Source organism: Pogoniulus pusillus, chromosome 31 (genome assembly GCF_015220805.1).
Source record: "Pogoniulus pusillus isolate bPogPus1 chromosome 31, bPogPus1.pri, whole genome shotgun sequence".
In the NCBI taxonomy this organism is placed as follows: Eukaryota; Metazoa; Chordata; class Aves; order Piciformes; family Lybiidae; genus Pogoniulus; species Pogoniulus pusillus.
The window spans coordinates 1,787,591-1,803,347 of record NC_087294.1 but is presented as its reverse complement, the minus strand read 5'-3'; the positions used below and the strand labels follow the sequence as shown (position 1 = coordinate 1,803,347).

Genomic DNA, 15,757 nt, shown 5'->3' with positions numbered 1-15,757 from the left:
CCTCTCAACCTTACCCCAGTTCTCAGGAAGAAGAGAGGTGCAGCCAAGAGGTTAGGGAGCAAGGTTAGTAGGAGCAAGGTTAATGAGATGTGACCAGGTCTGAAGGCAAAGGCAGAAGTGAAAGACAAAATGGAGAAAAAGTCTTTATTCTTCCCAGAGTTCTCAGTGTGACTGTGAGAGAAGGAGACACAACTGTTTTCATTCCACTGCCTGTTATCAAGTTCTTTTACCAAAACATTCCAGCTTGCTTCTAACTAGCACACCAAGACATTGATGGCAAGAATAATACCTGAAAAAAACCCACACTACACAACTTGGGAAACATTTGAGTGCAATTTGTGGTAAAGGTTTGGGTGGAGATAGTAGATTTCATCCTAAAGCAACAGTCTAAAATGTTCATGGTAGCAGAGCCAACCAGGAAATTATTAATATATCTGCCTAAAGTACAAATTAGTGATCTGTATAGCCCTGATAAGAACACAGCAATTAAACTAAAAGACACAGTAAGAAATTTGCAGATGAACCTAGAAGTCAAAACCAAGCCTGTTTGATTTTAATTAAATGAATATTAAAACACATCCCAAACCTGAGATTGCAATCTGGAAGATACTTAAGCAAAACTATAATTAAAAGTTTGTTCTTTCTGCAGCACTTGATGAGTTATGCTCTTACCTCATGTAATGGTATTACTGCACCCCTGGCATAGCACCAGCCCCGGTGCCAGTGATCACACGTTTTCTTTACCAAGAGTCAGGGAACAATAGAAAGATCTTGTTAGCAGTGATGGTAAGCAAGAGATTGAAAGGAGTCCCTCCTGTGTCCTGCTGTATCATCCCTTGTACCTTATCAGGTGCCAATTATGACTCTGCACAAATTGAGAGGTAAGGACCTGCCTATTAGAGGCAAATGCACAGGAAAGTAATTGATGTGATGCAGATATAGTTGAGGACACTGACCTAGTTGAGGATGCTCCTTCTTACTGCAGAGGGAGTTGGACTAGATGACCTTTGGAGGTCCTTTCAAACCCAGACCATTCTATGATTCTATATCATGACAGGACCACTAAGAAATAGAAGTGTCACAGTTTTGAACCTGTTACTCAGGCTAGCAGATGACCACCCACAGCACAAGCAAGAAATCTAAGCCCTGAGCTTCCATGGACTGCAGGTCGTTTAAAACAGCTACAGACTTGGAGTGAGACTGGGGAAGAAAGGTCACTGTAGAGTAGTGGTAGAAAGTGACATACACTGACATACAGACCCTGAGCAAACTCAGTGAACACCTAAGGGTGAAGTCAGAAGTGATAAATGTGTTGTCTGGAGACAGCAGCAAGTTAAATGAGCAGAGAGGCAGCAAAGTGGAGGCAAGAACCTTGCTAACAGCACAGTGCACTAGAGAGAGCCAAGTCTTTAACTGCTATTGATCCAAATACCAGCACAGTGGGGAAGAGCATGTCCTCTCCCTTCCTCACACCAGTGAGCCTTAGTGCTACCTAGAGGAGAACAAATATCAGGAGCTTGATGTGGGTTTAACAGAAGTGACATAGCCTGTAGGAAGGAAGTGGAGATTCATCACTGATGTCTGTGCAACCAGCCTGACCACTTTGGCAAACAAAAAAATCCTTCAGTTCTAAAGTAAAGGAGTTCATCAATGCTGTAATGTGAGCATGTGAGCCGAGTGTAGTACCTGGACAGTCCCTGGCCCTGCCTTTCCTATTGGAAACATTTTAGGTTTAGATCAAGCCTATCTTTGTGTAGTGCTTGGATTAACCTTCTCAGGCTATTCCTAGACAACCAGAAAGACCCTAAGCCTGTTCCACCTCATGCCACCTCACGCCACCTCACACTCCTGTCTCTCCAGTTTTACCATATCAGCCAAATGCCTTCTGTGCCACGCTAGTCTTCTGAAGTTGTTGATTAAAGTTGTTTATTATACTTTTTCATTTGTTTCTTTGAGTTTGTTGGTTGGTTGGTTGGTTGTTTTTTTGAGGGGATACCTCAGAAGTCAGCCAGTTAAAGTGAAATCAGCATGGTGACCAAATGTCCACCTATTTCCAGAAGCTGATATTAAGGAAGCAGTTTTGAGGCTTTTTTCTGTCCAAATCTGCAAGTGCTATTTCCAGAAGGAATTTGAAAAACTCACATGCCTCCAGTAGAGGATGCAAGACTGCACTTTACAGTGATGAATATAGATTCTGTCACTTCAAAGACTAGAACCATGTCTAAAGTGCTTTCAGAGAAGCTGTTCTCACACTAAAACAATTTTCCTGATGCCTTCCTTCTTTTCCCAGTCTGTAGTAGCACATGCACCTCAAATGGAAGTTGTGTGCCTTCACTAGGCTAAATGCTGCCATTCCTGCAGGTGAATACTTGCCAGAATGGTCTTCTGTGCAGAAAATGTAGTTCCCAATTACAGCTTATTTAATACTTGAATAGCACCAGCAAATCTTTTTACCTTACATTAGCTGTAAATTCCTGTGCTGGCTCTATGATACTTAAATTCCTGCAGCAATTTGTACAGGATCTGTGCAGTTCACATAAGCCCCAGATGACATCTGGCTTTTTACACAAAGAAATGGCTTTGAGCACAGGGAAAGGTCTGCAGAAATTATAGCACTAATGCATGCAGTAAAGCTTTCTGTGCTCTCAAGAGTCTTCTTAGTGTCCTCTTTATGGGGAATGTCACAGGCTTTAACAAACACTTCTTTCCAGCAATATGCCAAGATCTGTATTTCCCCCCAGCCCCCATGATGAAAGTGTTTTCAGGTTCTTAGTTTTGTATGTGTAAGTCAGCTGCAGCCATGCCAGCCAAATGGGTAGGTAGATGGTAGTCTTAAATGAGATTCTGTGATGTTTTGCAAGGACATAAAAATAAAAGCTATATGCTTAAAAAAAGATAAAAGGTTTCCTGATGGGTTTCAGATTTTGCTTTTTATTAAATTCTCCTGAAGACTGTAGAGTGCTCTTAATAGTGACTTTAGTGTAGCTCCTCATAAACCACATGCAGGCACCTCAGAGTTTTCAATAATGCATTGCTGCCAAGCTCAACGTTTTGTTGCTGAGCAGCAGTGTCTGCTTCAGAAGTACAAATGCATATCTGTTTGATGATTGGGATGGTTTGGGTGTTACCCTCCCACGCACACTTTGGAAATCACCCAGACTAGACTCAGCCAGCTCTGGAAATTGAATGAAGCTTATATTTACAGCTAGCACAATATACAAGCAGATAGTTACAGGATATACAGTTATAGACAGAAATAGACAGGGGAAAAGGTAATACAGAAACACAACAGCCCTCCCAGAAACCTGAGTCCCCAGGAGGGGCTCCCAACTGCCCCTTCACCTTCCCCCTACCCCTCTCTACCTTACCCCAGTCCCAAGGAAGAATGGAGGTTCGGCCAGGGGGTTAGGAAGCAAAGTGTGTTAGTCAGAGAAACAGGTGGTGAGGTTAGAGAGAGATGCAGCTCGGAGCTCCCCAGCAGGAGAAGTGCCTTATCTATGTTTGGATTCTTTTTCTCGTATCTCTCAGCAAGCCTATGAGTGAAGCAGACATCACCCTTATTTTGTCTTTCACAGCCTGTAATCTAGTCCTTCTCACCAAAACATTCTAGCCTGCTTCAAACTAGCACAATGATGCAGAGAGTTAGGCAGGGCTTCCTCACCATAAAATAATAATAAGAAATCTCAGAAATCCTTTATTACCAGAAAAGCTATCTGGCAAAGTCATAAAATAAGTGTTACTGTACACGAGGAAAGGATTTGGTAAAGCTTGGCCAAATTGCAGAGTTTCAATGGAAATGAATATTCTTGTAGCAGTTTTCTATCCTAATAAAACACTAAATATCTGCATACTTACTTCTAAGTTCCTGAACACTTCCTTCTCCCTCCCTGGAGGTGTTCAAGGCTAGATTGGGTGAGGCTTTGAGCAACCTGTTCTAGCGGGAGGTGAGTTGGAACTGGATAATCTTTGAGGTCACTTCCAACCTAAACCATTCAATTATTCTACGATTCTAAGTGTCCACACAATTTCTTCCTATTCCATCAATGAACTGAATGTCCTCTTTATGACCTACTCAAGGCTTGCTCTGAAAGACTTAGGAAAGAGTCAGACATACCCAGAACGGAAGATCTGACAGAAGAAAGATGTCTGTGTGGAAGAGGTGTACGTCTTGAAACTCTGTACTGACTTAGCGTCGCCGATAAACAAGATGTTGTGCTGTAGACAGTGACTGTAGACAGATCCCCCAAAGGAAAAATCAGTAGGTGAAAGGAGTATTCAAAACCTGGAATTTCAAAAGTTACTACCCAAAAGGTGCTCTACCATTTACAGAAGAATGGCAGAATGAGGGCTGTAGGGTGCGCTGGGCACTTCAAGCTACTTAGGAGACATAAATCCCTGCATGGTTCTGCCGCATTGGAAATCAATATAGGACCATCAGAGTTGTACGCAGTGGTTTGTGTAGTTTGGTGTAGGCAGCCAGGCTTTTCAGAGTAAAAGCTGTGCTATATGCATGTCCATGATTGGCTGAACTCAGTACCTTGAGCACAGAATCTGTGCTTTGGCCTGTGTGACACATTCATATGGGCTGTGTGTACAATGTGAATGTCGACTTCTGTTTCCATTCAGTTTCTTACTGGTTTTAAAACTTAGACGTGGTGCAAAATGCAGCTTTTGAAGAACCCAGAAAAGCACATCTGCTAAAATTTGGATTTATGATGTACATTCTGACATGACTACTTGCCGGTGGAGCCCCTGGGTACAATGACTCTTTGGTTAGATGCTCATGGTCCGCTTTATTTCCGTGATGCAGAGGCTTATATGCATTCTAGCAAGAGGCTGCTCCACCGAGATTGGTTACAAACAGAGGGTACAGGGTTACATGTAAGGCATGGATAGGTCAGTATGCCATAACAATCTGAGGGTCAGCCTCTGGGGCTGGCTAAACTCTGCCCACCTGCAGCTGCACTCCACCCCCTGCAGCTGCATGTGGGGGGTGCTACCCTGTGCCTGCTATCTAACTCCCAGGATGGATTCAAGGTCGCTCCCAGCACGGGTTGCTCATGTTTATGATTTCTGTGTCCTCAGCAAGAATCTCTCCAACTGCTGTTAACCAGAACAGTTCTCTGAAGTTGCCTTTTCCTTTGATCTTTCCTTCCAAAACACAAATGCTTAAAAATGCAAATATTTCAAACTTTCTTCTGCAATTAATTGACATTTCCATATAGGTTATGTTTAAACCAATTAAAGTGTAATTAAGGTTTCATTATTGCAAATAGCTTCTAATTGTTCTGTAACAGACTACAGATACACCAAAAGAAGTAAATGGAGCCTGAGGTAACTCAATTATGCTTCTACTGGTAGATTTATTCTTCCCTGTTACTTTACACAAATTTATTTGCTGAATAGTTTTTCAGGACTCAGTGGCAAGAGAGAAGGAAGCCTTGTCAATATTTGTTTTGGACAGAGTAATATTGGATGCCATTGCTCTATGAATACTGTCAGCAGCCCTTAACAGGGTGCCCAGGGCTTTACTGTTTTGATTTCACTACTCATCAGCATTGTGAGGAGGTTATGGAAGTCTTTATATCTCGGAGACATCTGATTAAAATCTCTTGGTCTGTCTTCATTTAGTTTGTGGTACCCTTAGAATGCTCCTCTAGATGACTGAATAGAGCACAAATAAAAGATCAGTGTTGTATTAGGGCTATTTTGGCATTACAACAGCAACACATATATCTGTGGGATTATTTAACTGGTGGATGCGTCCAAGCTGAGTTCCACTGTTCTGGCACACTAGTTAGTCTGGCTTTAAAACAGATAGCATATCACAGATCATTAGAAATGTTCTCTGATGGGTTTTGCTTAGTCTTCAGAGTGAAAATATGTCTTATTCAAAATTCAACAAGGCACCTAACTGCTCAGAAAAAGAATCAGAGTTTTAGGGATATAACTGTCACTTTCTGATGGGCTGGTTTACAAAACTAAAATACAAGCAACTAATCAAAACCTATAAAAACCACTCCAGTTATGTCCAAACACCTCCTAAGGAAGTGCTAATGTATCTCTGTTAGTTTATAAGCATTGAAGTTTCCCAAACACGTGGGAAATCCACAATGCACACAGCATTCCTCAGTGTGCATTTATTTCTCTTCAGATTCATCTGTCATGGAATCATAGAATCAACCAGGTTGGAAGAGACCTCCAAGATCATCCAGTCCAACCTAGCACCCAGCCCTAGCCAATCAACCAGACCATGGCACTAAGTGCCTCATCCAGGCTTTTCTTGAACACCTCCAGGGACGGTGCCTCCACCACCTCCCTGGGCAGCCCATTCCAATGCCAATCACTCTCTCTGGGAAGAACTTCTTCCTAATATCCAGCCTATACCTACCCTGGCACAACTTGAGACTGTGTCCCCTTGTTCTGTTGCTGCTTGCCTGGGAGAAGAGGCCACCCCCCACCTGGCTACAATGCCCCTTCAGGTAGTTGTAGACAGTAATAAGATCACCCCTGAGCCTCCTCTTCTCCAGGCTAAACAGGCCCAGCTCCCTCAACCTCTCCTCATAGGATTTGTGCTCCAGGCCCCTCACCAGCTTCGTTGCCCTTCTCTGGACATGTTCCAGCACCTCAACATCTTTCTTGAATTGAGGGGTCCATTTCTAACAATGAAGCTCGAATGCAGTCTTAAACAGATAATATTTACCTTAATGTTTAGTGCTTGGATGCTTTCAATATCCCTAAATTTAAAAAAACAACTCTTGTTAGGAATCCATCTGCCAGCTGAATGCCACTTGAGACAGTGAAAAGATGACTAAGAGATTATCGATGGAATCGCATCTGGGGCTTGTATAAGCTAATAAAAGGTCTGAATTTATGTAAGCTACACAGCTGAGGTTTTGGTCCTTTATACAGTTGAGGTTTTGGTCCTTTCTAGACAAAGTTTAAGGAAGTAGAGCAATGCAGAAGAGATGATGTGATAGATCACCTCCAAAACCAAATATATTCTAAAGGCTACATTTCTTGCCTGCAGAGCAAATCACCTTCCATACCCTTAGGCCATTGGCTGCTCCTTTCTGGTGCAAGGTGATCTTTCTTGCCTACTGCAGAAGTTGGAAAAAAGACAGATTGCTGTAGATGATTCTGTTCCAATTCCATCCTGGAAGATAAGCTATTATGTGTCCTACCTGCAACAAATAGACAAAATTCCACTTCTCTTCTCTATAAAATGATGGTATGTGTTTATCCACACTCTCACCTGTCTCTCAAAACAGCCATTAGGGAATCAGTCCAGAAGATACAGTAAAAAAATTCTCAATCCCTAATCGAGTTTCAAGATGTTTCTATGACTTCCTGGTACATGACCTTCTTTGGGGAATGTCTTCTCAATCCTGAGAGTGAGACCGAAATGCTTACAAGATGGTCATGTGGAAGAGGAACCTCCAAAACGAGCAAAGGGGTTGGATGAGACAGTGCCCAAAGTTAAGATAATTTGCTGAGCTGTAGCAGCAGGCTTTTGGTGCCAGGGGGAGGGGGGAAATGAAAGAAAAAGCTTGTTCTTGCTTCATCAGAGGGTAACCATCAATAGAGACACTGAAATGATGTAGTCTGTGTTGTGTGCCATGTACAACACCTTGGGAATCTCTGCAAAAGCTCTAAAACCTTAGTACAAGTCCTGTGGGAGGTGGAGAGCCGAGGAAGTGCAACCTCAGAAATTACCTTCTTTTCATCTACCAGAGGCACTGTGTAGAATTTAAGGTTACTCTAGTCAGTATTCAGTAGGGCTTCCCAGATATAAATGTAATAAACCAAATGGTTCTTCCGTAAGTTATTCCTTTTCGAACTCTCTTCCCAAGGTACTGCTTCGTGCCAGGGGGATTTCTGTAATAATTACTCCTGAGGACCCAGTGGAAAAAGTGGTAATTACACTGTCTAAACACAGAAATGGATTCTTCTGCCACTGGTTCCAAAACTGGCAGGAAGCCTTACTCCAGATTTCTACGGGTTTTACAGTTTGCATATTCCTCTAGCACTGCAAGGTAGAGAGAGAGCTGCACAGATTTCTTACTCTACAGTTTCTATGAACTATTTGTCTTGGAAATTATATAACAGTTGCTGTACCTCTGGTTCCTTTCTTCAGCTGCACAGTAAGGACAGTAGATATTCTGTGAAATTAAATCCTTCACGATTATGGGATTACTCAGAGGGCCATAGGACCTACCCACCTTTAAGTGAATGAGTCAGTCAGGCAAACTAGAATATCATTTGTCTTTCCTATTAGCACAATTTGAAACCCAAAGACCATTAGTAAACCAGATCACCAAATGGAGGCAAAAATTAGATGCAAAACCGGTAGAAGAAACTTATACTTGTGTTGTGATGGTCTGAAAGATCACAGAGAGTACCGTGGAGAAAAATCCTTTCATTGCACAAAGATCTGTCTTCACTACCTGGTTATTTTTGCCAGGCTAGAACACTGCAGAAAGAATGGAAATGTTGAAAATGCTAGCAGGCAAATTGAGATCTTGGAGACAGTATGCACGATTTGTGCCACTATCCTAGATCACAGTATCATAGTATCATCAGGGTTGGAAGAGACCTCACAGATCAAGTCCAACCCTTTACCACAGAGCTCAAGGCCAGACCATGGCACCAAGTGCCACGTCCAACCTTGCCTTGAACAGCTCCAGGGACGGCGACTCCACCACCTCCCCGGGCAGCCCATTCCAGTGTCCAATGACTCTCTCAGGGAAGAACTTTCTCCTCACCTCCAGCCTAAATCTCCCCTGGCGCAGCCTGAGGCTGTGTCCTCTCGTTCTGGTGCTGGCCACCTGAGAGAAGAGAGCAACCTCCTCCTGGCCACAACCTCCCCTCAGGTAGTTGTAGACAGCAATAAGGTATCCCCTGAGCCTCCTCTTCTCCAGGCTAACCAATCCCAGCTCCCTCAGCCTCTCCTCGTAGGGCTGTGCTCAAGGCCTCTCCCCAGCCTTGTCGCCCTTCTCTGGACACGCTCAAGCATCTCAATGTCCCTCCTAAACTGTGGGGCCCAGAACTGAACACAGTACTCAAGGGGTGGTCTAACCAGCGCAGAGTATAGAGGCACAATGACCTCCCTGCTCCTGCTGGCCACACCATTCCTGATGCAGGCCAGGATGCCACTGGCTCTCTTGGCCACCTGGGCACACTGCTGGCTCATGTTCAGGCGGGTATCAATCAGCACCCCCAGATCCCTCTCTGTCTGGCTGCTCTCCAGCCACTCCGACCCCAGCCTGTATCTCTGCATGAGGTTGTTGTAGCTGCTCGATAGCAGTGCACAGTATTCTCCTCCTTTACAGTTACATGCTTTCAGCCTTCATTACAGGGAGATAATTTATCTGATCAGACTCACTTGCTGAATTAGAGATTCTAAATTTCTTCTTCATGCCTTAGAACAAGGCACCAAATATAAACCCTCTGTCTACAGTTCAGTCTCTAAATATAGCCAAGATTTAAGATATTCCTGCTTCTGCATCCTAAATAATCTAATGGAATCAATTATGTGTTTGCGTAGATGACATCTGGTGTTTGCAAATAGACCACGAAACATGAACTCCAACTAAAATAAGCATGGGACTAAAGTTTCCACCCATCCTACTTCACCCTCAGTAAACACATTATCTCTTTGCATCACAGGGTGGATTTTTGTTATTTCTTATAGAGGTTATCTTAGAAGTTCTCCAAGAGAATGTAACACAAGCAGAAGAAAGAAGTTGATAAGTGACTTCAACTGCTGGTTAAGCCAGATGAAGGAACACTGTTCATGTATTAACTGAGAGCACTGTCCCATCACTGGGCTTTGCAGCCTTGCACTTTTATGGATCAGCTTACCAGTCACACTAAGCTAAGTAACAGAGTCACAGAATTAACCAGGCTGGAAAAGACCTTTGAGATCAAGTCCAACCTGTTACCCAACACTGTCTAATCAACTAAACCATGGCACCAAGTGCCACATCCAGTCTTTTTTAAAACACTTCCAGGGACAGTGACTCCACCTCCCTGGGCAGCCCATTCCAATGGGCAATCACTCTTTCTGTGACAAATTCTTTCCTAACATCCAGCCTAAACCTCCCCTGGCACGGCCTGAGACTGTGTCCTCCTATTCTGTCACTGGGTGCCTGGGAGAAGAGACCAACACCCACCTGGCTACAACCTCCTTTCAGGTAGTTGTAGACAGCAATGAGGTCTCCCCTGAGCATCTCTTCTCCAGGCTGCACACCCCCAGCTCCCTCAGCTGCACAGGGCTGTGCTCCAGACCCCTCACCAGCCTTGCTGGTTTTTTCTGGATGTGTTTGAGCTTCTCAACATCTTTCTTACACTGAGGAGCCCAAAACTGGATGCAGTGCTCAAGGTGTGGCCTAACCAGCGGTAAGTATAGGGGCAGAATGACTTCCCTAGTCCTGCTGGCCACATTAGTCCTGATACAGGCCAGGATGCCACTGCCCTTCGTGGCCACCTGGGTGCAGCTGTCAACCAGTACCCGTTAAGACAGTTTGCATTGTCAGATACAGCAAGGTTATGAGTGAATGCTATCCTGGTGTTCCCCCTTTCTGAGGGAAGGACAGAACCTGAAATAGACTAAATACAACATTGCCCCACTGTGCCAGTAAGAGCTTTGCCTATTATAGTGGGAAGCTAATGATAGTCCCATTGCACAGTGTCCATGTTATCCAGCTATTCCAGAATATATGCCCATGCAGCACTTTTCCTAGCTTTATAATTGATGTTTATCCTCAAGTAGCCAAAAATACTGTATTAGAGAGAGAATGCAAACTACTGGTGACTGGAAGTGCACAGGATTTTGAGCAGGTTGGCTAGCTGCTTTTTTTCCCCCTCTCCTTTCAACTACAGCCTAAATAGATAAGGAGGACTGTCCTCTTCCCTCTCCAAATAACGTGGCCAGGAAGGGGATGAGTCATGTCCCTGCCCGTATTTAGAGCAGGGTCGGAAAAGGTATAGCAAAGCAGAACAAGCAGTCCCGTTCCAGAGGCTCAGAGCAGCTCTGCACACACCTGTGCCTCGTGGCACGCTCTGCAGTGAAGGCTCATGCTTCCTTACAGCTCCTGCTGCTGCCATGTACTGCCAGACTACAGACCTCCAAAACAGCTGGGTATGGCAGTCTCCGTCCCTGCCCATGGCAGGGGGGTCAGAACTAGATGATCCCTGTGGTCCTTTCCAACCCTGAGTGATTCTATGATTCTAGGAACTACCTGAAGGGAGGTTGCAGCCAGGTGGGGTTGGTCTCTTCTGCCAAGCAACCAGCAACAGAACAAGGGGACACAGCCTCAAGCTGTGCCAGGGGAGGTCTAGGCTGGATGTTAGGAGGAAGTTGTTGGCAGAGAGAGTGATTGGCATTTGGAATGGGCTGCCCAGGGAGGTGGTGGAATTGTCATTGCTGGAGGTGTTCAGGAAAGGATTGGATGAGGCACTTAGTGCCGTGGTCTAGTTGATTGGCCAGGGCTGGGTGCTAGGTTGGACTGGATGATCACAGTATCACAGTATCACAGTACCACCAAGGTTGAAGAGACCTCACAGATCATCAAGTCCAACCTGTTCCACAGAGCTCAAGGCTAGACCATGGCACCAAGTGCCACGTCCAATCCTGCCTTCAACAGCTCCAGGGATGGCGACTCCACCACCTCCCCGGGCAGCCCATTCCAGTGTCCAATGACTCTCTCAGGGAAGAACTTTCTCCTCACCTCCAGCCTAAATCTCCCCTGGCACAGCCTGAGGCTGTGTCCTCTTGTTCTGGTGCTGGCCACCTGAGAGAAGAGAGCAACCTCCCCCTGGCCACAACCACCCCTCAGGTAGTTGTAGACAGCAATAAGGTCACCCCTGAGCCTCCTCTTCTCCAGGCTAACCAATCCCAGCTCCCTCAGCCTCTCCTCGTAGGGCTGTGCTCAAGGCCTCTCCCCAGCCTCGTCGCCCTTCTCTGGACACGCTCAAGCGTGGAGGTCTCTTCCAATCTGGTTGATTCTGTGTAAATGATGGAGAATTTTCAGTGATAGAGGTTGCTGAGCAAGTTGGAGGATGTGAACCATTTCTGTGAAGCCACAGTTCTGACTCTGCCCTCCTAGACATGCTATGTGCTGTGTGTTGGGAGCTGCAGATTTTACCTCTCTGCAGCTGCACAGCTCCCATGTATTTCACTATTGCTTCCCACCAGCATGAGGCGGGCTGGAATCAAGTGGCTTCCATACTCATCACCTGCCTGATGTTCAGTTTTCTCCCTTGCTCTGGCCCAAGTGCTCACATTTTCCCAGGGTGAACACGACTGGGACTTGAAGGTTTTTTGTGAGTTTGGGTATACTTTGTTTGTTTTTCCTTTGTGTTCTGGATTAATTTTAAGCTAATTACTTTTTTATCCATTTTACCAAGTAGCTGCACAAGTGCTGCTGCTAGCACAGGGGAGGAGGCAGCTGAGCTGAGAGAATGAGTGACTGTGAGCTGAGCTGTGCAGGAGGAGAGGCAGAGCTGTTTGTTGCAGTGGCAGTAGCAGCTTGTATCCTGTTCAGGTTATTGTGGAACTACTAGCTACTGTCATCATGCCTGAAAGGATAACCTTTATCTTCTATTTCAAGTGGAATAGATTCTAGATTCATTTTGTATATATAGCTAAATTTGTGTAAGGAATGTATGACTTTAGGCCCACAAGTGTTTTCATTCCATCTTACAGCCCTGCAAATACCTAAATATGAATAATTTCACTAGTTTCAGAAACTAACACATGTGATGTTATACATATATTCCAGAGTCTCTGTCTTGTGTTCCCTGTGAAAACATCTGGCTTTTATTGCTTTAACCACAGCCATTGCACTTGCTGAAGCAAGTACTACTCACAGCATGACACAGCTATCTTGGAAATAATGCAGCTGCATCATGCACAGCCAGCAGAAGTTCAGCACTGTAATTTGGAGAAGGTGACTCTGTAGTTTGACTTACTGTCTGAAACACATGTTGTGCTCCAACACTTTTACCCTCCTTCCGATGCCACAGAAGTACAGCCAGTTTTGTTACCCGCCTGAACATGAGCCAGCAGTGTGCCCAGGTGGCCAAGAGAGCCAGTGGCATCCTGGCCTGCATCAGGAATGGTGTGGTCAGCAGGAGCAGGGAGGTCATTCTGCCCCTGTACTCTGCACTGGTTAGACCACACCTTGAGTACTGTGTTCAGTTCTGGGCCCCCCAGTTTAGGAGGGACATTGAGATGCTTGAGCATGTCCAGAGAAGGGCGACGAGGCTGGGGAGAGGCCTTGAGCACAGCCCTACGAGGAGAGGCTGAGGGAGCTGGGATTGTTTAGCCTGGAGAAGAGGAGGCTCAGGGGTGACCTTATTGCTGTCTACAACTACCTGAGGGGTGGTTGTGGCCAGGGGGAGGTTGCTCTCTTCTCTCAGGTGGCCAGCACCAGAACGAGAGGACACAGCCTCAGGCTGTGCCAGGGGAGGTTTAGGCTGGAGGTGAGGAGAAAGTTCTTCCCTGAGAGAGTCATTGGGCACTGGAATGGGCTGCCCGGGGAGGTGGTGGAGTCGCCGTCCCTGGAGCTGTTCAAGGCAGGATTGGACGTGGCACTTGGTGCCATGGTCTGGCCTTGAGCTCTGTGGTAAAGGGTTGGACTTGATGATCTGTGAGGTCTCTTCCAACCCTGATGATACTATGATACTACTACTATGATACTATGACATCAAAGTATCCCTTGTTAACAGCAAGTTTACATGTGATTGAAAAACACTGCCCTTCTTTTTAGCATGTGCAAAAGTCCACCAACTGTAGACCCTAAGAAGTAGTATCAATAGCATAAGCAGCTGCACTCACCAGAGGTTGCTAAGTGGCCCTTCAGTGTTTAATTTGACTGAACACTTCAGAAATCACTTGATCCTCCTGAATCACTGTGTTCATGGCAATCTTAGCAATGGGAGCAGCTGAAAGCACCTCCAACCTAGTGTTTTGCAGCATGAGTTATAGAATCATAGAATCAGCCAGGTTGGAAGAGACCTCCAAGATCATCCAGTCCAACCTAGCACCCAGCCCTAGCCAGCCAACTAGACCATGGCACTAAGTGCCTCAGCCAGGCTTTGCTTGAACACCTCCAGGCACGGTGACTCCACCACCTCCCTGGGCAGCCCATTCCAATGCCAATCTTTCTGCCACCAACTTCCTCCTAACATCCAGCCTAGACTTCCTCCAGCACAACTCGAGACTGTGTTCTGAAGCTTACCATCCTTGCTACGTGTTAATGTGTGTAAACTGTCCTATAAGGCCACTATTACAGAAGAAAAACTTTCCATGCAAATGCAAACTGTGACAGGTACTGGGTGAATCACACGTAGATGGAGCAGCACATCTCTTGGTTCTCTGTGCATGATACACCAAGGTGGCAAATCGGCCCTGGCTTGCCTTTCCCACTCCCTTCTGTCTGCAGCAGCAGCAGCATGCCCTGGGGGTGTGGAGCACAGCACATGCCTGCTTCTGTTTTAAATTAGCCTCCTCCCCACTGTAATCTGTTTTGTGCATTTTCAAGGACAAAAGCACTAAGTTTATTCTAATTCCTATCTATGTGTGTGTAAGAGTCATTGCTCTGGGAGACTGAAGTCCTACGAAAAACTTGTGGAGCATTTGAAGGATCCTGACAGCTAAACCCTTCTAAGTAGCATAACTTGGCAACAAATGTTTTAACTTCTTTTGAGTACTAATCCGTGGAATATTTCTTCCAGCTGCATATTGCAAGTCACTGGAAAGAAAAATATCTCAGCCTAATTAAACCTAGGAAAGGCTGGCAATAAGAAAGAAAAAATCTTTGGTGACCAGAAAGTAGCCCCAGAGTTGGAGAAGTATTTTGCAAATGCATATTTACTATTCATTTTATTTACAGAGAATAACTCTTAAGTAGCAAATATCCCGTTTATGGCACTTAGAGTAATCCTGGCTCTTAACAGACAGCTTTTAATGCTTGTAATGTGGTATCACTTAGACCAATTTCCTTGGTCCAGCATTGCCCAGAGAAGTCAAAAAAATGACAAAGAGCAGTGTCTAGCTGATGTTTAAAGTGAATAACCACTCTGCTGTATTTTTAGTACAGTGGAAAGAGCTCTGATGGTCATATGGCAAGGAACCACTCAGTCTCTAGCAAGTGCTACACAAGCTGTGGAGCTTGCTGTTCAAAAGGGTAATAAAGAGTCCTTTTGGTCCAGCCAAAGTGATAACAATAGATATGATTCAACAGCGCCGTAGCATAAGCGTTTCGCTCAAATGTGATCTTCTGGAAGCTGCTTTTAACACAATGGAGCTATTACCTGTCCGGCACAGTTGATGGCCATGTGCTTTTGTCACTGTGAGCTGTGAACATCAGTAGAATCAGAGACTGCTGTGGAAATGTGAATGTCCTCTGTGACAGCCTGAAGTAATTCTGTACGTCTCTTATGTCTGTGTTCTTGTAGCCACCTGGGCACTGAAGTAGCTGAAATGAGAAAGAGGCAGCAGTCCCAAAATGAAGGAACATCAGCTGTGTCTCAAGCACCTGGAAACCAAAGGCCCAACAACACGTGTTGCTTTTGTTGGTGCTGTTGCTGCAGCTGCTCATGGTATGTCCTGTAGTATATTTGATTCCATAGCCACCAAATGTAAACAAGGAGAATGGCAAGTACTAGGAACATGTAAACTTCTGGGAGAGGATGGATGAGAATGGCAAATGCTAGGAACATGTAAACTTCTGGGAGAGGATTGCTGCCA

The 15,757-nt window shown here is 45.1% G+C and overlaps 1 protein-coding gene across 4 annotated transcripts in view; it reads left to right on the top strand.

Moving 5' to 3' along the window:
- Positions 1 to 15,757, top strand: part of RGS17 (regulator of G protein signaling 17) — a 96,930-nt gene that overhangs the window by 38,454 nt on the left and 42,719 nt on the right. For 3 of the 4 annotated variants that reach the window (XM_064169478.1, XM_064169477.1, XM_064169476.1), the window contains exon 2: positions 15,466 to 15,609. The exons of the other annotated variant lie outside the window; for it this stretch is intronic. In XM_064169478.1, the coding sequence (XP_064025548.1) occupies positions 15,491 to 15,609 (119 nt within the window). In that variant the 5' untranslated portion in view covers positions 15,466 to 15,490. The remainder of the gene's footprint in view (positions 1 to 15,465; positions 15,610 to 15,757) is intronic. 4 annotated transcript variants of the gene reach the window in all.